Below are 24,532 nucleotides of genomic sequence, written 5' to 3' on the forward strand. Positions count from 1 at the left end.
CTCCAACATCTAGAAGTCTCCATTGTAACTCATGTTTGAGTTACTTGCCCTTTTGGCACAGCTATTTATGCTAAGGGTACACAATGGAAAATAACCTAGAACTGGCTGTAAAGAGACTGATGTAATTTGGGGCAAGAAATGCCAGTCGTATGGTAGGATTGGCACATGCAAAACACCCTGGAGAAGAAATTAAACCAGCAGTGGCCACAGACAGACACGTGATAAAGAAGCAAGAAGACATACATCATATAGCTGACTCCTGCCGAGGAAGATAAAGTTGGAATATTCTTAGTATAGATCGAGGAGGAGGAAGAGACTCTAAGAAAAGAAAGAGACACACGAATTACAAAACAGGCTTGAATTAAAAGTCTAGTTGTACATAATGCATTTTAGTTCTCTAGTAGAACATACGTGGTTATGTCATAGTTTGAACTAATAATATCATAAAACTGGAAGTGACCTCAGAAATCATAGTTTTCAGATGAGAAAATTGAGGCCGGAGCATAAGCCCGCCCAAGGCGACACGGCATGTTGGTGGAATGAAAACGAGCATTCACAGCTCACTAGTTGGGGCGTTTTCGTTACAAGATGCTCCCTGACAGTAACACAGGGAGGAAAAACCACCCAGGACTCAGGCGTGTTGATGAAGCTTCAGTTCTGCATGCTCTAACACTGGCACAATGTATTTCTGCATGACAGCGCTCAGTTCTTCAATTTGTGAAGACGTAAAGCCCTCCCACCAGTGAAACGACCCTTGGCAGTCTCCTAGGAAGGTCAGGAGGATGGCAAGGCCATGTTAGAGTTGTGTTTCAATGCCACATGTGCTCCCTTGGGCTCATACGAGGTCACCCAATTTCCCAAAGGCAAGAAGAAAGCCCCAGAAAAAAAGATGCTGAGATAAGAAAGCAAAATACTCTCAAATACTAAAGAGAATTCAACAATTTACTCCGCGCTCAGCAGAAATTTTCACCAAGCTTACTAAATAGGATTCTAATAAGCCTTAAGGAAATAGAGGAGGAGAAGCAGTAAGCGAGGGAAAACAAAACAAAGCCCCATGTGTGTAAAAGAGGGAAACAGAGGAGGCCAAATTCACTCATGTGGAGCTCGTCTTCTCTTTGGCATCCTCTGAGGGGCACTGTCCTACCTGCTCTCTCCTACTGGGGTAGACTGAGCTTCCTCAGGGCAGGGTCACAGGTGTCATCATCGTGGTTACATGCCTTTATCAGCTGCTTTCTCAGAGCCTGAGCTATGGGATTTGGGACTACTACCCTCGGAAACATTCCTGCCTTTCCTTCTCTAAAGCAGTTCAGGTGGCATCTGCCCTGGGTGAGACTCACTTTTGATCATGTTTACGTCATTGGCCCCGTCTCCAATCGCCAGCGTGATGGCTTTCTTGTACCTCTTCACCAGGTCCACCACCATTGCCTTCTGTTTGGGGGTGACCCGGCAGCAGATGACTGCACTGCACTCACAGGCCAGGTCTACAAAGTTCTTCTGCCTCTGCTCTTTCCTGGCTTCCAGACGCCTTTTACTCTGCGTCCGCATCCGTCTTTCTTCTTCCGTCCTCGGGAACTTCAGCTTCAGAATCTTACTTCTCTTGGTCTTTTTCTCCAGAAGAATTTCATTCTGTGAGTTTAGAGAGGGAGAGGATTACAACCATCTTAGTTTTTATCTCGAGGGTACCATTTCCAAGACTTTAATCGTGTGGAGGATGGTTCTTGGGTTATCTCATGGATGATACTGTTCTGATTATAAAACCTACTTACCATGGAAATTTAGAAAACACAAATGTACAAAGAAAAAAAATTACAATTATTCATTGATTGATAAACCAGGGCTATCCACCATTACCAGTCTGATGGATTTCCTTTCATGTATCATATAGAAAGTCTCACACTTGGGAAATTGCCGCTCATCCATAGGCCAAGAGATTTTTAGGCTGTCAGTTTGTAGGAGAAACCATCTCAGATCAGTCCACAATGAACTGCTGTAGTTTAAGGCAAAGGCACACACAGATACAATAAAGATACGCACCAACCAAGAACCAGTGATTATTAAAGCACGACTTTCACCAGGTGGAAAAAAAGGTTCGTGCACGGGGGGTACAAACTTTGCATAGACTCCACCTCTGTTCCTCTGGTTTTCCATCCTTGTGTGAAGAAGAGCACTGGGGGGAAAAGAAATTTAAGTGTTTAAGAGCACAAGACTATAAATGGGCCCTTGACTGTGAAGTACCTTTGACATAATCTCTATTTTTATTTGTGTTTTTAAAAAAAACCCACATAAAATTTATCTCACCTATTTCTACAGTTCAGTAGTATTAAGTATATTCACACTGCTTTGTAACCAATCTCCAGAACTTTTTCATCTTGCCAAACTGAAACTCTATACCAGTTAAGTGACCCCCTTCCCCTAGTCCCTGGTAACTACTGTTTTATTTTCTGTTTCTACGAATTTGAACACTATAAAGAACTCCTATAAGTGGAATCACACAGTACTTTTTTTTTTTTTGCGATTGGCTTATCTCCCTGTCCTCGAGATTCATTTGCTATTATAGCACATGTCAGAATTTCCTTCCTCTTTAATAATATTCCAGCGTATGGATATACTACATTTTGTTTGTCCATTCATCCATCGGTGGACGTTTGGGTTGCTTCTGCTTCTTGGCTATTGTGAATAGTGCTGCTATGGACGTGGGTGTGCAAATACGTCTTTTGAGTTCTGGCTTTCAGTGCTTTGGGGTATATACCCACAAGTGGGATTGCTGGATCATATGGTAATTCTCTTTTTAACTATTTTGAGGAGCCACCGTACTGGTTTCCATAGCAGCTACACCATTTTGTTTCCACCAACAGTGCACAAGGACTCCAATTTTCACATGCTTGCCCATACTTGTTATTTCCTGGTTTTGTTTGTTTGATAGAAGCCATCCTGAAAGGGTGTGAGGTGATAACTTTTTCTGGTTTTAACTTGCAGTTCCTTAATGTCTGAGCATCATTTCATATGCTTGAGCGTATGAGTGAGCATCATTTCATATGCTTGTTGGCCGTTGGTATATCCTCTTTGGAGAAAAGTCTATTCAAATCCTTAGCCCATTTTTAAATCAGGTGAGATAATCTTATTTAAGTCTTAATTCCTCCCCCATGCGGCACCCTGTTCTTGGCGTTCCGTTATTTGCCAAAGACAGCTAAAGGAAGATACAATTGAAAATATGCTCAGGACCAACAGAAGGAAGGCAATCTTGACCTGAATTATTATACCTGGGTATATAGTGTATTATAATTTATAATACAGTGTATTATAAACAGTGGCTGCTATTTGGCAAAAAGAAGCTTACTTCCACATAAAGTTAAGTTTGCTTTTGAGAAATTCTCAGTGCTTTGTATCAAAAAGTAATTGAGAAGACCACATGTAACACATTCATGTGATAGAAAAATTAGTCACGGAATTTTAGAGTGGAAGCCTCCATGAACATCTTATCCAAACTCTTCATGTTACACATAAGGAAGTACAAGCCCATGAGAGAGGATGCGATTCACCTGGTGTAAGTTGATAGGCAAAGGGATTGAAGACTCAGGTCTCCTTACTCTCAGCCCACAGCTTTCCTTGTTACACACAGCCACCATTCTCCACCTTCAAGAGCAAGATTCTCAACCTTAGCACTATTGATGTCTTGGGCCAGGTAATACTTTGTTGTATGTGGCTGACTATTGCCCTGTAGGATATTCAGCAGCATCCCTGGTCTCTACCTATTAGAAGCCAGTAGTACCTCTCCTTCCTTCCATATTAAAACAACCAAAGATTCATGATGTCTGGAAACATTGAGAAATGGCTGCACCAGAATGTTAATATCTCAGCATAATTCAAGCAGGGGCGCTGAGTGCAAAGTAGAAATAGCAAGATCGTTAACTCCCGACAAGATAATCAACACATAATAGAACAGATTAGGGTTGTTGTTTTCACAGAGCAAGGAAATTTATACTGTCAAGGGGAAAAAGCTGTAATGTGGAATTGAATAGAGGGGCTAAGTATGGAAAAGGAGCCTCCTCTTGAGTCTTTCAGGCTAAGCTCAGTGTCAACTGTCAGACTGCCACATTTCCCTGCAAGGCAAAACCACCCCCAGTTGAGAACCACTACACTAGAGGATTAGGTATTTTTTATTCTTTTTTTCCACATTAATTTCTCATTTTCAAGTTGAAAATAAGGAGTGATGAAGACAAATCACTGAAAGAAAAAAAGCATGAAGTTACCCATTCAAACCATTCTATAGGAATCATCCTTTTAGGAACCACCTAGAGAGATAGATGGTTCAGCCCTCTAGAAAGGTTAACTTAGCTAAGAGCATGATCATAAAATTTGCTACTTGCATAAATTTTATCTTCTAATTTAGCTCAGGGCCCAATTTTCAACACTTTAGAAAGAGAGACCAGAAATCTATTAGGGCCCCCATCTACAAGAAATAAAACCTTCTGGCAATTAACCAAAGTATTTGAAACCAAGAAACTACTTAAGTAAACATGTTACTATTTATTTGTCTGTTGCTATTTTTTAAAAGCTAAAAGCACCAAGAGGCATGGTTTATGCATTCAAACAACTGATGGATGTAGATTTTAGAGCCGCTGATTTTGTGTGTCTAATTTAGCCCGAGTGCCCAATATACTGGAACAACTCGCGAAAGCTCTGTCACCATCATTGGAAAGAAGACTAACGACCTCCATCGACTGCCTCCAGCCTCTTACCAAATGAGACAAGTTCACAGCTTTTGGCCTCATGACAGCCCAGGGGAGGGGTCGTAAGGCAAGGACTTGAGGAATAAATAAAACTGTCAAGATAGCACCACCAGGTAACTTCTGGCGCACGTTTCTGGCTTTACCGCCAGGCGGGGCTTCTCCTTACACGTTTCCAGGTCTCCTATGACTCTGGGCTCTGGAGTGTTTCAGGACAGGCTACGCTTCGAAATATCCTGCCCCATCCAGACGAGACTAGAGGTGTGTCCCATCCACCCGTTTCCTTCCAAGCAAAATTGTGCGGTTTCTTTCCTTCTGTTTGTTTCTTACAAAATTACAATTCCTTGAAAAGGCAGCACTCCAGCATCAGTTGGCTGGTGATGTCTCAGGCTCACTTTTTTTTTTTTTTTTTTTTTTTTTTTATCAGCAGGCAAGCACTGAGGACTTGTAAGAAATTCAGAGAAATGGCTCCTGAAAGGCTGAAGAAGGGCCTCAAGTTCCCCTAACACTAAAACTTGCTCAAAAGGAGATCCAGCCATGATAACCTGGAACTACCTGTGTTCTCTTGCCTTATTTAAATGTGAGGAAAACTGTCTGAATTGACATTCTCGCTCCCATTTCTCCGTATTTGCTGTGTCTACCACATCTAGCTTTGCCTTTACTTACTTGATATCTTCCCCATAGCAGATAGTCATGTCTTCAGTCAGGAGTTCACAAGCAAATCCTATATTTTCAGCAGTTTCTACAACAGAAAGAAAAAAAAAAACAACCAAACTAGGTGTTGGGGTGCGGCTTAGGTCATGATCTCTTGGTTCGTGGGTTCGAGCCCCACATCAGGCTCTGTGCTGACAGTGCAGAGCCTGCTTGGGATTCTCTCTCTGTCTCTCTCTCTCTCTCTCTCTCTCTCTCTCTCTGTCCTTCTCCCACTAACACGTGCTCTCTCTTAAAATAAATAAACTTAAAAAAAAAAAGTGTTGTGCCTATTGATGAATAGTTGACTATCTAGTAATAAGCATTTTTTTTTCAAGTAACAGCCAGATGCAATCAAATATGGTGAGTTTTTTTTTTTTTCAGTAGCAATGTATATACACAAAAGGGGGGCAAAAGCCTTTTTTCTGTGATAAAATAAGTAGAACTCAAAGTCTGGTTTGAGAAGTTTTCAATTATAAAATGTACTCTATTATCAAATATATAAATATACAAACTGATTAACAAATCAATGTTCATTGAATTACTAAGCACAATCAGTTCATGTGGCTTAATCATTCTGTTATGGAAAAAAAAGATAATTATTTCCATAAACCCTCACATGGGGCCCCTACTGGAGACTTTTCCCCTTTTCCCATCACCACCCACTGTTATTTGTTTAAGGTCAGGACTTCCCTTAGCTTATCAGAGTGTGTAACTCACAAATGATGTCAGAGTAAGAGAAATTATCTGGTTTCCGTGAGAGGCTTGTAGAAGGGTATCAATGCCAAATAATGCCTTGTTGAGCTCTAAATTTAAAAATTCAAATCATCCCTTGGGTGTAAAATTTTAATTATAGTTTTCAGGCAATAAAATGGGTGAAAAAAGCAAAAGTTATTACTCAGCAGTTTGTATTATGTTCTGCTCTGTGCCCAACAAATGACAAAGGGACCAAAGGGATGGTCCTTTCACGAGAGGATTCACGTCTGGCTGGAAAGATCAGACTGACCACACAGTTAAAATGGCCTGACCAGGAGCTCAAGTATAAGAAATAAAACTCTGCTACCAAGGAAGTTTCTGGAAGGATGCTGTCAGCGTAAGCTGGAATAATGGAGAAGGGTTTCTTAAAGAAAGCATCTCTGTCTCAAAGGAATGGACCGTATTTGTGCAGGATGGAAAGTCTGAGAAAATCATCTTGGGCAAGGGACACAGGAACTACGAATGCTTAATGAATTAACAGATACGCCTCCCCGCAAACTGAATTACCCTTTTTGTCTCCAGTGAGCACCCAGATCTTGATGTCAGCTTTTGCAAGTTTTGAAATGGTTTCTGGGACTCCATCCTGTAACTTGTCTTCAATAGCTGTGGCTCCCAGTAGCTGGAATGTACATTTCAAAAAAAAGGAATTAGCAAAATAAGCTCAAAATGTTCTGCAATTGCAGTTTGCCAGCCTACAATAAGCAGAATGGCTAATTATATACCCCTATTGGCACTCTACTGGGGCTGGTGGCCAGTAATAACAGCAGGGGTGGCTGCAGTTCATACCAAAAAATAAAACATTCAAGCCCTTTTCGCTTAAAGTAGTTTACCAAGGTAAAAATGTAAATACAAAATCAAGGATGTTAAACATATACTTTCGTTACATACAGGCTATTTTACGTGGACACAAGCCACTTCCTCTCCCTGAAGGTCAATACTAGCTATTTCCTTCTAATCTAAATTCTACAGGCGATAGGTATTAAACTTTGAGAAATTTCATTTACAAATGGTATCATTTTCTTGTTTCGAGGTTTTACAAGATACAAATCAGTCCAGTAATTCTCAAAGTGTAATAAAACATATGATTTGTCATCGTGTAAAAATCATAATGAATTATAATAAGCGAGATAAAAAATACCAGAATCAGATTGGAAGCTCAACATTTTCTTTCCTTTGTTTTCTCATAGTGGCAACTTCTGTCTCGCTCACTGGACAGAAGAAATTCAAGTGACCTAGTTCCTTTGCACCAATTTGAAATGCTGAAGTTAGAATTATCTTTCAAGCATGAGATTAAAAATATGACAGAACTCGGGGCGCCTGGGTGGCGCAGTCGGTTAAGCGTCCGACTTCAGCCAGGTCACGATCTCGCGGTCCGTGAGTTCGAGCCCCGCATCAGGCTGTGGGCTGATGGCTTGGAGCCTGGAGCCTGTTTCCGATTCTGTGTCTCCCTCTCTCTCTGCCCCTCCCCCGTTCATGCTCTGTTTCTCTCTGTCCCAAAAATAAATAAACATTGAAAAAAAAATTAAAAAAAAAATATGACAGAACTTAGTAAAACGTCCAGTTCTGTTTAGAATAGCAAGTCATGAAGGTTAAAACTCACAATTAAGTCCTTTTCAATCTCCTCATACACTTTATCCAGAGCTTCATCCCGGTTGGTTGAGGCTATACTGGCAGCCATAAACTTTTTATTCCATTCTTCAAATTCTTTTTCTTCAATTTCCTTGTAGCAAAGGCACAGAGTTCTAAGAGTCTCACTTGCAAAGATCTATTTAAAAGATCAGCCACCCAACAAAGACGAGTTAATTTTATGTAACTCAAGATCCAGTTTGAAATCTTTCTTTGAAGTAAAACAGTACGCGCGTTTAAAAAGAGGTCATGAAAGATAATGGACTCTGAATAAATACATTCTGTAGAGGAGATTAAACAAATACTTTGTTTTTCACTTTAAGTATTCTCAGGGTCCTATTTGTAGTTCCCAAATTAGTTAAAGAGAAAGGTATACATTTCCTCTAAATCAAGTCACTAGAGAGAAGAAAACTCTTTCTCGTAACCACACAGAAAATAACAGACAAGGGAGCTGCCTTGGGGTGTGATGATGTTGTAAACACAGGCCTGACAACTTTATAATTTGTTCCCACAAACTGTTACAAGCCCAATCAACTGTGGACTCTCGACCAAGCATTATATCCTCAAACCAGTTCGGAAATACCTGAGCCACCGTTAAAGCTGTGGTAAAACATTTTAATGAAAAAGAGTGGCTGGAAATTTTAATCATGGTGAACAGATTTAAGCTATTTTATTTTTTTTAATGTTTATTTATTCTGAGAGAGAGAGAGAGTGCGAATGGGTGAGAGGCAGAGAGAAGGAGACAGAGAATCCCAAGTAGTCTCCATGCCATCAGCGCAGAGCCCGACTCTGGGCTGGATCTCATGAACTGGGAGATCATGACGTGAGCCAAAATCAAGAGTCAGACGCTTAACCTGCTGAGCCACCCAGGCGCCCCTAAGCTATTTTAAACAGCTTAAATATGAGCCAATAAAAATGTTTTTAGTACTTCACTCACATCTTGTTCCAACACATCACCCAACTAAGTGTTTGCTTTCAAAGATTCTTTGGAAGGTTCTGCATCTGTTTGATTAAATTGCCAGTGTTCATATCCTCATGAGAAATGATCTATCGTAACTGCTTAAACCACCTATCAATCTTAAAACGAGACCCCCGTAAGTAAACAACATATACAGGCTTCTTCCTCAAGGACCTTTGACTGGCCCCAAACTCGACCAGACCCAGGGAAGAAATCACCCTTTACTAAGCACTTACTAAATCCTGGGAATTGTGCAAGATCTTTCCCTTGCAAGGACTCTCTTTGGTAGGAATTACCCTCTTCCTCTTTCACACAGGTCATTAATGCTTCAGCGAGGCGTCAACTGTTTCCCCCAAGGACACAAAACAGGCGAAGAGGCAGAACTGGGATACCAGGTCTGATGGGTATCCTCCATACTTCATTGCCATCATTAATAGAACCAAAACCATGTGAGGATTGGTAAGCAATTCCAAGAGAGAAATTTCCAGAAGCATTCTGAATAACTGCAGTATCATTGGACTAAGTTCACATTCCCCTTAGATAACAAATTTGAAGTAATGAAGACCAAACTGATTTACTAACAAAGGTAGAACTCAGTTATCCGACGCATTGCTTTGTCACACCCCATCCTACATGAATGCTTTCTTTCCTTCATTGTCCCTTAAGAGGTTGGTGGGATTCTTTGAGGCCACACAGATACTAAGGCTACAGCTCACTATAGTTATGTGGCTTGCTCAAGGTCACTGGAAGACAGACCAGTCATTCTCCCGGGCCCATCCTACAGATGCTGCCAACCGGGATGCCGGGAAAGAACACCATGGTCATGTCCTAGGAAGTCAGCAGCAGGGGCAGAACCAGAACACGGCTGCCATTTTCCTACATTGGTGCTCTTTCCACACAACTGCACTAAGACAACAGAAGGGTCAACAGTTCACACAGAGCTTTCATTTCAGCTCACAAGACAGTATCAGAAAGGAAGTTTGCAATCTGCAGCAGAAAGGGTGACGGTGGGACTTACATCCAGGGCATCCTGTGTCTCTTGTTTTGTTGGATTCATCTGATGTAACCGTTCATAAATCACTGTGTCAGCGCCTTTGCAATAAAGCCTGATGTTGCCTTCTGGGGTTCTTACTAGTAGTAAGAGAAGGAAAAGCAAATCATAAAGTTAGCTTTGATTTCTTAATAGAAAACTACATTTCTAAAGTTGATTTGAAGGGTGACTCTGCTAATAATTCACCATTAGTTTAAAATCATAAATGCACCTAGAAAAACTTCCCTCTCAGCAAAGTCGGTAAGCCACTATCTACATACAATGAAATATAGTGAAATAAATATGAAAGGAATGCTGTAGTCAGCTCAGCTTTTCCTATCCTTACTTATTCTCTCAGCAAATATTGACTGATTCCCTACTATGTGCCATGCCCTGTGCTAATATCTTCTATAATGCCTTCTTTGTCCATACTGTAGGAATCTTTCTTACCTATAAACCTGGGACGCTTACTGCCTTTAATACCTCAGACCAGAACATGACTCCTTGTGACCATTTTCTTGGATTTTTGGATCTGTGAGATAATTTAATGATAGTACGTGCCTCAGAGCTAACTTGATTTTGAGTTCAAGGTAAATGCCAGACATGATAATCGGCCTAGATCAGTGCTAGGCACACAGAAAGCACTCAGTAAAATGTGCCCAATCAGAGTTCAGTAGACAGTTGAACTTGTATATTTTTCTTGGTGAAAAACTCAATCTCATAGTGGAGAAATCTCATGAACACTTTCTGAGCAATCAAACCTAACATCACGAATAACCCTGTGCTTCCAGATGTGATATGCTGGGAGGACACAGCACCAATCCACGCACCCTTCCTGCCAACGATGCGTAACTTGAATTCAGTCACGAGGGAATATCGGACAGATCCATTTGTCCGTATATATATATAACAGTTTCCCCATATGGAGACCAAAGTTAACAATCACCTACTGCAGTATGCAATCTTGGGTCTTGAACCAAGAAGGAAGGAAGAAAGAAAGGGAGGGAGGGAGGCAGGGAAAAGAAAATTTCTGGTAAAATCTGAAAACATCCTGCAGATTAGATAATAATATTGTCTCACACTGAATTTTCTGATTCTGATCATCGTATTTACATATAAGTGAATGTTCTTGTTCATAGGAAATACCTACTTAGGTATTTAGGGGAAAGGAGCCTTAGCTCTGCAATTTACTCTCCGATGGCTCGGGAAACAAGAATCTGTATATGACGAAAATGACAACACGTGGCCAATGCCAACAGTCGCGTTAGAGAATACAAGAGTTCTCTAAACCATTTTTGCAATTTTTCTGTAAATTTGAAATTGTTTCTAATTGTGAACTTAAAAATTTCAATATTGGGAAGCCATAGTGAATGGCAGCCTGCCCTGGAGATTCACTTCTGCTCCATAAGCACAGCCTTGCTTTCCTCTGAACCCCTGTCCTGCTGCTTCTCCCTTCCCTGCCGCCAAGTATAGGGCAGACAGGCTCGGACGGCCTCACAAAACAAAAGCACGTGTTCTGGACGCACCACCCACTGTTACCACCGAAGGTTCTGCAGCCTGCAGCCGCAGCTCACATTGCTGAAAAATGTCAACATTTGCAAGACTCAAGATAAACTGCCATTGTCCCCGTGAGTGATGGACCCCATGCAGAATAAAGGGAAAAAACGTCCATGGAAATCTCCCAGGAGCTGAGTGGTTCCTCCATCGCCTGTTTTATTCTGGTGCCATGAAATCAAATGCATAAAAGGCAACCTCTCAATGAGCAATTCGCAGACACACTCTTGAGGGAAACCTACCAATTATAGACATTCGCTTCCGGTCACTGTTGAAGTCCAAAATGGCAAGAACACTGTAGGTCCTCTCGGTCCCCAATTCACTGATGGTGATCGTGTTCTGGGTCCTGGCGAGGAAGGCAAATCCAAAGTTCCTGGCAGCGCTCACCAGAGCGCCTTCGTCAGGAGAGGCCGCCTGGTAGTTGAGCTGACCTAACAAAGGAGGCAGGAGAGAAAACCAGAAAATCTGTAAAAACCAGACAGAGGGCTCACTGTTGAGGCTCACATGGGGGGCAAGGATGTCTCACAAAGCCCAACACATCCCCAAGAAAACAAATCATTGATTCTTAAAGAGTATGCCAACATTAACACTTTTCTTTTTCTCTTTGTTTTAACGTTTATTTATTTTTGAGAGAGAGAGAGACAGAGTGCGAGCCGGGAAGGGGCAGAGAGAGAGAGAGAGGGAGACACAGAATCTGAAGCAGGCTCCAGGCTCCGAGCTGTCAGCACAGAGCCTGATGTGGGGCTGGAACCCATGAACAGCGAGATCACGACCTGAGGCGAAGTTGGACGCTTAACTGAATGAACCACCCGGGCGCCCCAACACTTTTCAAACTTTATGGTTTTATTTCTAATTACAAACAGTAATATAAACCAGAGGAAAAGAAGACAAGTGTCCAGGAATAGGAAAACAAATTCCCAGACTGCCACCATCCAGAGGAAACACAGAGCCACTGGCATGCTCTTATCATTCTTTCCCGTCTTTTCGAAAATGCCAAATTCGGTAATAGTTTCTATCATACGTTTACATTCTTGTTATTTTGACCCAGTATTCTGAGCATGTTGACATAACTTTAAAAATTCTTTCTAAACATTATTTTAATGAATGTAAACACGTCCCCATTTTTCCAATTATACGCACTTAGGCTATTTCCAAATTCTCTGCTCTCAAAAATAACATTGTAGCGACCATTTTGCAGGTGTATGTACAAAGGTTTGACTGACTGTTTTCTAAGGATAGCTTCCTAGAGTGATAATACCGAGCTAAACAAAACTGGTAATTTTGGGGGCACCTGACTGGCTCAGTCGGAAAAGCATGTGACTCTTGATCTTGAGGTCGAGAGTTCGAGCCCCACATTGGGCATAGAGATTACTTAAATAAGTAAAACATAAAGAGAGAGAATACTGATTTTTTCAAGTCTATTGGCATATATCAGTCATTTGTTTTCCAAAAGGGTTGTATACTTTATCTTTGCTCTGGAAGAGTGTACTTTCTTCAGCATAGCCATATTAAAATAAAACCTCAACATTCATCAGTCTGTTCAACCTCTTGATGTTTAAAGTCAATTAATGGGAAGCTGCCTTCTCTTCACAAGGATGCTTCAACAACTGGAATAAATGTCACAACGTTGAGTGAAAGAAGCCAGGCACGCAGGTCCACACTGCGTGATTCCGTCTACACAGACCACGAAACCGACGAAGCGTCCCTGTGCTATTCCAGGTCAGGACTAGTGCCCCTCGAGGGGCAATGACTGGAAGGGAACACCAGGGGACTTCTGGGGGATTCATAACGGTCGGTTTTTTAAAATCTGGGTGCTCGTGACACGGGAGGATTCAGTTTGTGAAAACCTCCTGAGCTACATGCTGGGCTCCGTGCACCTGTTGTACTCCAGTAAAAAGTTGAAAAAGATTTTCCGTTTTTCTACTTTCGTTATTCTGCTTCAAAGCAGAGGGAAAAGTACTTCCACGGTCAGGTGAATTATTTACAGAAAAAAGGCATTTCCTTTTCCACCATGGTTTGAGCAGGAAGCAGACCATGGATGGATGGGCAGCTTTTGAAAACATCAGGCTACACAGAAGGAGAGGATGCTCCTGGGGGAATCGGCTATAGGGAGGGCTGTACCCCCGCACGCCTGCTCAGATGGCTCACTCCAAGTCAGTATCAATCAATTCCCAATTAGTAATTAGAGAGGACACTGTAGGTTGTTTTCTGCTCACCCAGAAAGGCATACATCAGAAGTTACGAATGTACACGCCAAATCCATCCATTTCCTCAAGCACACACGGCTGCCAGAGGGCAAACTTTTTTTAATGTTTATTTTGAGAGAGAGGGAGGGAGGGAGGAAGGGAGGGAGAGAGTGCAAGTGGAGGAAAGGCTGAGAGAGAGAATCCCAAGAAGGCTCCAACTCAGGGCTCGATCCCATGAGCTCGAGACCATGACCTGAGCCGAAATCAAGAGGAGGACGCTCAACCGACTGAGCTGCCCAGGAGCCCCGGGAGCTGAACAAGCAGCAGTGGGGACACAACCACTTCAGCAAGTGTAGCTGGCACAGTGATCTCCCCGCGTCATGCTGACGGCAAGCTTACTTCCAACAGAAAAAGAGCGATGAAATGATAAAAGGTGGTAAAGTTCCCATGACTGAGACAATCATATCTGGAGCAAACACTGATATTGTTATCGTGACCAAAAAAAAAAAAAAAAAAAAAAAAAAACCCACAAAAAACCCTTCCACTTGGTTCGAGCAATAGAGCCACAGAATTGCAGGCTAATGGAGACAGGAAGAAATTCAGAGAGCTGGTCCAAACTCCAACTTGATGTTTGCAGGAAGAAACCAGGACTAAAAAATAATCCTCTGCAGTGATTTCTGGCGAGAGCTCTTTTATTTACTCTACACTCAGAGGCAACCAGAGAGGCATTGTTTTCTTTCATAAACTAATTTGCGGAGCAGGAAAACGGCGCCAATGAAAAAAGATGCTCAAACCGCAAATCCCGTCTCTGGTGATTCTGACACCGTAGCTTCCTGTGGCAGATACGAGCCCACCCCCTGGTCACCTGCCCTGAAACAAGTTACCTCTCAGACCACTCCTTCCCCTCAACAATCTCACCCTCTTCAAGTCACGCGCTGAATGCCCTCCCCACCCCCCCATCTATGGCTTCCTCATCCTTCCCAAAGACCCCACCATAATCCAGACCCTCAGCTTCCAACCCAGTCTCCTGTGTCTCCAGGCTCCCGCCTCCTCAACGCCACCTCTAATCACAGCACATCCTGACTTAATGACCTGCAGGTGAAGAAGAGGTCCCCAAGCCTTCCACACCCTGCTCTCACACAGCCTCTGCAGGAGGTAGGAATCAAGGAGGGCCCCAAGGACCCTTCCCTCCCCCCCCACCCCCAGTATAACAGCACCTCCTTCCAGTTATTCAAAATGCTAGTCTAGGTACTGCTGGGAAGGGATCTTGCAGATGTAATGAAGGCCCAAATCAGTTGACCTCAAGACAGGGTGATTATCTGAGTGTTCCCAACCTAATTAGGTGAGTCCTTAAAGACACAGGGCTTTTCCTAGGGAGAGAGCTTCAAAGCATATAAGGGGTTCCACGGAAGAGGGATTCTCTCTTGCTGGCTTTGAAGATGGAGGGGGCCACGTGGCCAGGAAGAAGGGAGGCCTCGGTCCTTCAGCGGCAGAGAACTGAATCCTGCGCTCCCACGTGAGCTTGGAGGGGGACCCCGAGCTCCAGATGAGAACGTGACCGACCTTGATTTTGGGGAGATCTTGCGCAGAGAACCCTGTCATGCGTGCCCAGGCTTCCGACCTAGGGAACAATGAGCTAAAGAATGGGTGTCTTCAGCTACCGAGTTTCCTGCAGGTGGAAATTCATTACAGTTGTGGAAATTCAACAGAAACCCAATGCCTCCTCTCCACACTTTGCCCCCATGGGCCTCCATGGGGACTCAGCACTCGGGCCACACACGCTGTCTGCTCCACTAGGCAGATGTGTATGGCAACAGATATGAAAGGATTTCCTCCCTTCTCCTGTCGATGTTATGCGTAATAAAAGACTGACCAGTCTCCGTTAGTCTTAAAAAGAGAGAGAAAACACAGGAGCAAGGCGCCCCACCCCAGGGATTGCAAGGGGATCCCACCGGAAGGGATTCTGACCTGCTGTCTGAGTCACACAGGTCCTTGCACCTTCTGGGGTCTGAATGTCCTTATCTATCATACCTGGAGGAGGGGTTCCCAAGGTCTTTCCAAGAGACCCTTTCAAGGTACTTCATGTATCAAAACCAATTTCTCTTTTAACCTCCTCCCACTAGAGATCAAGCTGTTCTCCATTCATAGTGGCTAGAGCAATGGCCCATCACATGCTGTGTGAGCGAAGTTTCCTCAGGAGGTACAATTCTCTGCCTCAGCAGACAGTGGGACAGAGACCAGCACAATGTGAGGTTGAAAGGAACCTTGAATTCCAACCTTCTGCTCGCAACACTGAGGAAGTTGATGCTTGGACCGAAGATCCTGGTCTACACTGGGTGCTCCGGTAGGAACCAAAGCTGGGCTGGCCCATCTCCAGCCGAATAGGGCTCTTCCCATAATATCCCAGTGAAAAGAAGCGAAAATAGAGACCATAGAATTATATTTGCCTAAGTTGGCTGGTTAGCTCTCAAAATGCCACCCCCCCACACACATACACAAAAGGATGAATAATTTCACTAATGAGTCAAGACCTAAAATAACCAAGTTGCTCAGAAAGATCATGCTTGATTCTTATCGTATGAGTAAAACGTGGTTGTCTAGAAAACAGACTTTGACCTCTACATGAGTTATTCATGACCTGGCATGTCTGTCTTCCTCCACTTTGGCTGCTAATAACCTTCCATGTATCTGCCCCAATTTGAATTCCGCTGTCATCTTGCTTTATTGGACCATTATGCCCATGCTTAAAATGGATTTCTTTGAAATTTGCTGAAAGATAGCACATAGAGGTTTTACACATTCAGTTTTTCTGCGTATTCCCCCTCTGGAGATTTCGCACTTGCCACACACAAAAGCTCAGGGTCAGAAAACAGAAAGGCACCTTCCTGTGCTGCACTCACTCAAGTGCAGGATGGGCAGGCAGCCTGCACTTCCCTGCAGAAATGCCAAAAGGGTTCCATTTCCTCTTTCTATAATGCACAGGTGTGTAACTTAGTGTAATGTCCATATGTGAAAAAATGGCTTTCACTCACATCGGACAAATTTGCTATAACAAAGCTGGCACGAGCTGCGTTTAAGAGCTCTGCAAAGGAGGGGCACCTGGGTGGCTCGGTCAGTTAAGCGTCCAACTCTCGATTTCGGCTCAGGTCATGATCTCACGATTCGTGAGATCAAGCCCCACATCAGGCTCCATGCTGCTAGCACGGAGCCTGCTTGGGATTCTCCCTCTCCCTCTCTCTCTGCCCCTCCCTTGCTCACTCTCTGTGTCTCTCAAAATATATAAATAAGCATTTTTTAAAAAAGAATCTACACGTCAGCTTTGCTGGTTCCCATGCAAATACACGTTAATTATACTCCTTCCGATGAAAAAGGCACCTTAAGGAAGCCGAGGCTCTGGCGGGTATTATTTCAAACCCCAAACATATCTGAATCTAGAAAATAAATTCTCTCTGAAATTATTTTGCAGTAAAGATTGTTCAAGTTCGAAGTCCAGCCACGATCCAGATAAGACTTGACTCTTCACGCTCAATAAATGTCAAGTAATAACAGGGCGGGAAGATTGTGATTCTTCTCGCATAATGCAAGAGTCAATCGTTTCTTTTAACGATAAGATTGCACTTGCAAAGTGATAAACGCATTGGGAGCTATCCCTGTGAAGAAGATGTGCATTTTCATAGACTGGGGGCTTGTCTCACGCTTTGCTGCCTCGTAGACCATCAGGGTGGATGCTCACCCAGACGTGTCGTGCATACTACCCAACGTGCATTTGGGCGCCGGGCACGAGTTACCTGGAAACTAAAAACCTGGGCCCCCGTGTCTGAGATGCCAGGAAACACTCACCATCAATTCTGTCCACCATGACCGTGTGGCAGACTGCAAGCAAGAAGAAAAACTGCCGAACTTCCGACTCTTTCCCCGACTGGATTTGCTCGATAAGATAGTGGTCGTAAAACGCAAGCTTCCCGTCAGCAAACGTGTTCCAGCTGAAATCCACTTGCTAAAACAGGTGGGGGAGGACGAGCAAATGTGATTTTAAAAATAACAGCGTGGGCTTAGCAAATGATAGAAGCTTCTCTTGGAAGCCAAGTCTTTATGGAAAAATTTTCTTAGGATTATAATGTACTTTTTTTTTTAAATTTTTTTTTTAACGTTTATTTATTTTTGAGACTACGAGATCGTGACCTGAGCTGAAGTCGGACGCTTAACCGACTGCGCCACCCAGGTGCCCCTATAACGTACTTTTTAATGTGTCAAGAGGCTCACCCTTGTCTTAAAACAAAAAGACGTCCTGTTGTGGGTTGAATTGTGTTCCCTCCACCCCCCAAAGATATGTTGAAATCCCAACTCCCGGTGGCTGTGACTATGACCTTATTTGGAAATAAGGTCTTTGGAGATATCATCAAGTTAAGATGAGGTCACACTGGAGGATGGTGGGCACTAGTCCAATGTCTGGTGTCTTTATAAGAGGAGGGAGATCTGGACACAGACACACAGATACCCAGGGAGAGCGCCATGTGACAATGGAAGCAGACATCTAAGTGTTGGGTCTGTAAGCCAAGGAACACCAAGGGTTGCAGGCAAGCACCAGAAGCTAGGAAGAGGCCAGGGCAGATTCTTCCCTAGAACCTCAGAGTGAGCATGGCCCTGCTGATACCTTCATTTCAGACTTCTAGTCTCCAGAGCTGTTGTAGAATTTCTGTTCTGTTTCTAGAATAGCTGTAGAATTTCTGTTGTTCTAAGCCACCCTTTTTGTGGTAGTTCATTACAGCAGCCATAGGCAACTAATACACCCCCAAACCCTCCCTTCAGTTAAAGGACTCACCTCTGTCTTGCTGTGATTGTTTTGAGAAGCGTCCCGATGGTCTCCTGAGAAACAAACAGGACAAGATAAATGGAGTCTTCCCCTGCGTGCAGAGGTCCCTCCTCCTCCCCCTGCTTTGGTTCTAAGGGTCCCGGCCTGTTGGGGACAGCTTTCAAGTTTAGAATGATTTTCACATTTTTCAAGAGTTGTAAAAACCAAACAGAACATAACAAAGAAGAAAGTCTGATACGAACCACCTTTGGCTTGCAATGGCTAGAATATTTCCTATTGGGCTCTCTACAGAAGGAGTTTGCAGACCCCTGGTCTAGAGGTTCAAACACTGGTGCTTCTCTTGTTCCATACCGCATCCTCCTCTGGGGCCAGACCCCTGTCCTCTGAAGTGCTTTATCTATCCCCCAGCTAGAAAGGGACTGTCACCATGTACGTGAGAACCACTTCCTTAATTCCCCAGTGTCCCACCTTCTTCATGGGCTCCCACATCTGAGATGCCCCTTCTGTGAAAACATATTCATAGTATAGTTTTCTACAAGGAGAAAGCACAGTGTTCCTGTAGCTATTAAAAAATTGTATTAAGTCTTTATTTAAAAGTTAGAGCATTCGAATTGAATACAGTATTAGCCTGAATATTTTTGTTAAAATACAGCATGTTTCAGAATATTAGAATGGAAATCACCTTTTTCAAAGTAATCGGGTGGCATAGATATAACATAAAATTTATCACCCTAACCATTTTTTTTAAGTTTATTTTGAGAGAGAGAGAGAGAGAGAGAGAGAGAGAGAGTGTCTGCGAGCAGGGGAGGGGCAGAAAGAGAGAGGGAAAGAGAGAAGCCCACGCAGGCTCCATGCTGCCAGCAAAGAGCCTGACGCGGGGCTTGATCTCACGAACTGTGAGATCATGACCTGAGCTGAGGTCAAGAGTTGGATGCTTAACCAGCTAAGCCACCCAGGCACCCTGACCTTAGCCATTTTTGTTTTAGTGTTTATTTATTTCTGAGACAGAGAGAGACAGAGCATGAGTGGGGAAGGGGCAGAGAGAGAGGGAGACACAGAATCCGAAGCGGGCTCCAGGCTCCGAGCGGTCAGCACAGAGCCCGACGCGGGGCTCGAACTCACGAACCGCGAGATCATGACCTGAGCTGAAGTCGGTCGCTCAATCGACTGAGCCACCCAGGCGCCCCAGACCTTAGCCATTTTGAAGTCTGTAGTTCAGTGACACTAGATACAATCACGCTGCTGCATAACATCGCCACCGTCCACTCCATAGCTGTTTCATCTGGTAAAGTTGCAACTTTGTACTCATTAAACAATAACTTCGCATCCTCTCTTGCCCCCGGCCCCTGGCAACCACCCATTCTACTTCCTGTCTCTATAAATTTGACTGTTCTAAGGCCTCATATAAGTGGAATCATACTAACTGCGCCCTTGTGTGTCTGGCTCATTTCACTGAGCACCGGGTCCTCAAGGTTTATCCACACTACAGCGTGTGTCAGAATGTTTTCCCTTCTTAAAAAAAATTTGTTTTCAAATGTCTATTTTTCAGGGGCGCCTGGGTGACTCAGTCAGTTAAGCATCCGACTTTGGCTTCGATCGTGATCTCGTGGTCCGTGAGTTCGAGCCCCGTGTCGGGCTCTGTGCTGACAGCTCAGAGCCTGGAGCCTGCTTCGGATACTGTGTCTCCTTCTCTCTCTGCTCCTACCCTGCTCACGCTCTCTCAAAAATAAACATTAAAAAACATTTTTTTTTAAGTACTGTGGCAAAAGAATGTAAAACACTGTATTAATAATTTTTAAAAAAGGTTTATTTTTTAGAGAGTGAGAGACAGAGCATGAGTGGGGGGGCGGGGGTGGTCAGAGGGTGAGAGGGACAGAGCATCCGAAGCGGGCTCTGTGCTGATGGCACTCAAACCCGTGAGCCGTGACATCTTGACCTGAGCCGAAGTCGGACGCTCAACTGACTGAGCCAAGCAGGCGCCCCAGAATGTTTTCCTTTTTAAGGCTACACCAGGTCCCGTTGTATGTGGGACCACATTTTGTTTATCCGCTCATCCACTGACTCACATTTGGGTTGCTTCCACACTTTAGCTACTGTGAATAATGCTCGTATGACCATAGTTGTGCGAAGATCTCTGCTTTTGGTGTTTTCGGGATCCCCTCCGAAGCCAGATCACATGGTAGTTTTGTGTCTGATTTCTTGAGGCGTGTGTGCCTGTTTCTGACCTCTGACCTCTCCCACGCGTGCGTTCCCAGTGCCGCCAGCGAAGCCACTTCAGGACTCGGCCCCAAGTGGCCACCGGGGCCGTGCGCCTGGACGGCACCAGCAATTCTGGGACGGCAGGTGCTGGTCACGCGTGCTCAGTTTGGAGCGATGGCTTCCACTCACCGTATATTTGCCCATTGATGCAGCACCTCTTGAAAGTCATGATGTTTTGCGTGAGCGTCCCCGTCTTATCAGAGAAGATGTAATGGATCTGCCCAAGCTGCTCATTCAGCGTGGTGGTTCTCGCCTTGGCGGGCGTGTCCTTCTCAGGATAGTACATCTGCAGGTCCCAGTTTATGAAGTAACTCTGTCCCAGACGGATCACCTCCACGCTAGGAAGGCAAGACAACACATTAGCGTGGATGGTGCTCTCCGACACGAGAGGCAGGCGGTGAGCTTTGTCTCGACTTGTGCGCACCACGGCGAGCTGCTCATCTGCCAAGAGATAAGCCACGTGGTGGCCCGTGGGCCAAGCCTCTGGGTTCTCCCGACCAGACACCTCCTTCTCCAGCTTCAGGGTCAACGCACCTCGTTTGGTGCGATTTCCCACTCATTCCTGACAACATCTGGCCACAGCACCCCACACTCAGAACACAGCCCTGTGGGACCAGGGACATGGTGACAATGTGGCAATCTCTACTCTCTTTTCTCTCATTCCCATCACACTCGGGACACCTGGAATGGCCGTGTTCACCCCTGCGCCCGTCATTCCCATGTTTACCTCTGCCCCCGGTTGTCGATGAGGTTCCACTAGGTTACAGAATCGGTGTGCTTTTGGCAAATGACCCCTACGTTGTGATTCCACACTTTGAAAAAACATAGTGTTTTCTCCCCCTAAAGTCTTATAAAGTTATAGACTGTCCCAAATAAGACAGTCTAAAGGAATCATCACAATTTGAAAACTCCAAGGGATTAAATATATCTCAGTTATAAGGAAGCTGTTTACATACCCAGCAATTGTTAACTGGGCAAAAGATGTCTTTATAATAAGTTAAAGAGGTGGAAAAAGAACTCCCTCCCGCCCCCTGTTAATATTTCCTGAGTGCCTACTATGTACAGACAGCATTCTAGGTACAGTGGGGGGGGGGCGGGGGGCTCCCCAGGGAAACAAACCCAACAAAACCTCTGCCTTCAAGGAGGTTACCTTCTAATGAGGACAAATCCACAAACCTGTACATCTATCATGTGGTGAAAATCCCCCACAGAAAATCAAAGCAGGGTGAGAACAGAATAAGGGATAGCATGATATTTAAGACGGAGTGGTGTTTGAGCAGAGACCTGAAGCAAATGAAAGAGCAACTATGTAGATAAGAGGGAAGAACGTTCCAGACAGAGACCAGAGCAGGTGCAAAGGCTCTGTGGCAGGTACTGGCACCCGTGAGGACTATCAGGGAGGCTAAAGTTGGGGGAGACCAAGGAGGAGGTGGACGTATAAGAGGTTGTAGGAGCGAGGGGATGAACAGCACAAGACCATGCTGGGCCTTGTGGGTCACAGTGTGGCCTCCATAATGAGTTTATCCTGAATGAAATGGAAACAAAGGGTAGAAAACAAAGCAGAACGACCTGATCCACCTTGTGCTGTAGAAGGACCTTTATTTCTAAGAGAAAGAAGGAAACCACGTTAGTTACATGACATGACTTTCTAAAACCAAAAACAACATACACGGTTTATAACGTACATTCATGGTTTTAGACAAAATAATCTGTTTGGTAGCTCCCTCCACAAAGGTAAATCTTATCTCAGGTTTCTGTGGTTGTTTCTCCTTTTTTAAAGCGACTGCAAACACATGGCTCCCCAGGGCTCTACTTACTAGTGAACGAACAATGTTAACGACATGTAATAAGATTAAAAATAAAACAAATGCACATGTAATAAAATTAAAATAAACTAAGTGCTCCTAATTACAAAAGTGTATGTGATCCTGTATGTCTCTGGGCTGTTACTTAATTGGAAGTCAAGGTAGACTCTGGCTGCTGGGGATATTCCAAGGCACAACTCCTCTTCCAATGGTCTAAAATCCAATTGATGAATGACAGCGAACTTTGACAGTAAAGAAAGAAAAAAGTAAAAAAAAAAAAAGAAGAAGAAATCTCACTCAGCAAGGTGATCACTGTTTGTCACAGATATGACCCTGACTCCTTTATTATGGTTCAGATTAAGATAAGAAACAGAATATTTTGAGAGGCTGAATGAGGGCAGGGAGAGAGGCATTCCCAGCAAGCGTTTTACAGGCAATGGATGTACCAGGTGGTAATAAGGAAGACACAGAGAAGAGATTAGGAAGGCTCCTAAAAAGAAAAACAACTAAGTTTTCCCATGTCAGTCTAAATCTCCAGCTTTCTCCCAAGGTCCTTCCTGAAGCCTGGGCTTTGAGTCCACTGAGAAGCAATCTTACCAAGTGAGTGACTTCTGAACCCTGGTTGTCTTTATCTCTAAAGTGGTCAAGATACAAAGTGCTGTGCCTGGCACAGAACAGACACTCCAAAGTTAATTTCCTCTCCCTATATTACCCCCAATTCTGAAATGAAGCTATTTTGTTACTTGTTCTGTATGACCTTTGAAACAGTTATTGATAGAGATGAAGGGGCAAAGTTGGGAAAATGTACTGCATTCTTCCTTAAAGCAAAAGGCCGAAGAGAGGACAGCCTTACCTGACATAGAGAGAGATGGGCACCATGGTGTTTAGAACAATGATGTAGCCCCAGAAATTTAGGAATCCGCGGTAGGAGGGTGTAAAGTCTTCTCCATCATAGAGGTACCAAGAATAATTGCCAACTTGAGCTTCCCAGTAAGCATGGCCGATGGCCAGACCAGCAGAAAGCAGAATGAGAACAACAAAGATCTGGAAGACATAACACACTGAAGTGTTTGGAAGATGGATCGCCAACCCCCACCCCCAGAATCTCATAGATGCTAATTAGCCTCACTCAATACTCCAGCACATTTATGATAACTTAGTAGTCTGTAAACACAACACACTTAAAGGAAAAACAGTGCCTACGAAGGCTTTGAAAGCCTATTTGAGTTCTACGGTTGGTTGATTTATCCTACATAATACATATAGGTGTAGTTTTCTTCCCAAAACTATTGTTCGAAAGAGAAGGTTGGTGTCTTGTATTCAAATCCTTAAACATTCTCACATTACAGGGCATCCTATCAATTACTTGTACTTTGAATAATACCATACTGTTGGGGGAAGGTACCTTAGGATGACATAATTTCAGATAATGCTGAACTGGGACATTTATGGAAAATAGTTGATGGAAATAACTTTTTAAAAGAGAACATAAGGGAATTTCACCCTGATTCAGGTAATTTTTCCTGAAGACTTCATTACCACTTAAGGTTTAAACCATTTCTGAAGCGGTACAGTGAGTATTCTGTTATGGAAATGACGAGTATATACTTCTGGGATGAAGGCAAAAGTCGACCATCCCAGTGGTATTCGGATAATTGTGGTAGGAAGACGATTTCCAAGGACAGATTGAAATTTCTGGCCACAGATTCCAAAAGTGCTATATCTCAAAACCACAGGGCTCAGGATGAGAGAGGAACTCGTCGCGAGTACTCTGGCCATAACCGGGACAATGACACGGAAGATGCACATGCAAAGTTTTCACGAAATGGGAGATGAGAGAAAAAAAGAACTGTTTCTTTAATGTTATTACTTTTATACGACTTCAAATGTGTATATGTAATTAAAGTATGGTAAGTATTTGACGTCTCTAAAAACGTATGCATTCAAATTAAGCTAAATACTTGGGAAAAAAATTAATTCTCATTGGGAAATTGGAGCACTGCCCAACATCTTGGGGCTGGGCCTGAGACGCTGTCCTGCTTGCAAGGTTGGCCTTTGGCCGGCATCTAGGAACTTAGATTTTGGAACGGTTTCCTCTCTTCCTCCCCCTTCCTCTCCTTATTTCTTA

At 43.7% G+C, this 24,532-nt stretch overlaps 1 protein-coding gene across 2 annotated transcripts in view; it reads right to left on the minus strand.

Annotated features, from left to right (window-relative positions):
* The window catches only part of ATP8B1 (ATPase phospholipid transporting 8B1), a 125,009-nt gene that overhangs the window by 11,059 nt on the left and 89,418 nt on the right, over nucleotides 1–24,532 (minus strand). For both annotated transcript variants that reach the window (XM_027069042.2, XM_053205745.1), the window contains exons 12-22: nucleotides 23,258–23,448; nucleotides 20,729–20,937; nucleotides 18,350–18,393; nucleotides 17,368–17,524; nucleotides 11,584–11,772; nucleotides 9,776–9,888; nucleotides 7,774–7,938; nucleotides 6,681–6,792; nucleotides 5,394–5,469; nucleotides 2,035–2,167; nucleotides 1,338–1,626 (exon numbers count right to left, since the gene is read on the minus strand). In XM_027069042.2, the coding sequence (XP_026924843.1) occupies nucleotides 1,338–1,626; nucleotides 2,035–2,167; nucleotides 5,394–5,469; nucleotides 6,681–6,792; nucleotides 7,774–7,938; nucleotides 9,776–9,888; nucleotides 11,584–11,772; nucleotides 17,368–17,524; nucleotides 18,350–18,393; nucleotides 20,729–20,937; nucleotides 23,258–23,448 (1,678 nt within the window). The remainder of the gene's footprint in view (nucleotides 1–1,337; nucleotides 1,627–2,034; nucleotides 2,168–5,393; nucleotides 5,470–6,680; nucleotides 6,793–7,773; nucleotides 7,939–9,775; nucleotides 9,889–11,583; nucleotides 11,773–17,367; nucleotides 17,525–18,349; nucleotides 18,394–20,728; nucleotides 20,938–23,257; nucleotides 23,449–24,532) is intronic.

The sequence above is a fragment of the Acinonyx jubatus genome, chromosome D3 (genome assembly GCF_027475565.1).
Source record: "Acinonyx jubatus isolate Ajub_Pintada_27869175 chromosome D3, VMU_Ajub_asm_v1.0, whole genome shotgun sequence".
In the NCBI taxonomy this organism is placed as follows: Eukaryota; Metazoa; Chordata; class Mammalia; order Carnivora; family Felidae; genus Acinonyx; species Acinonyx jubatus.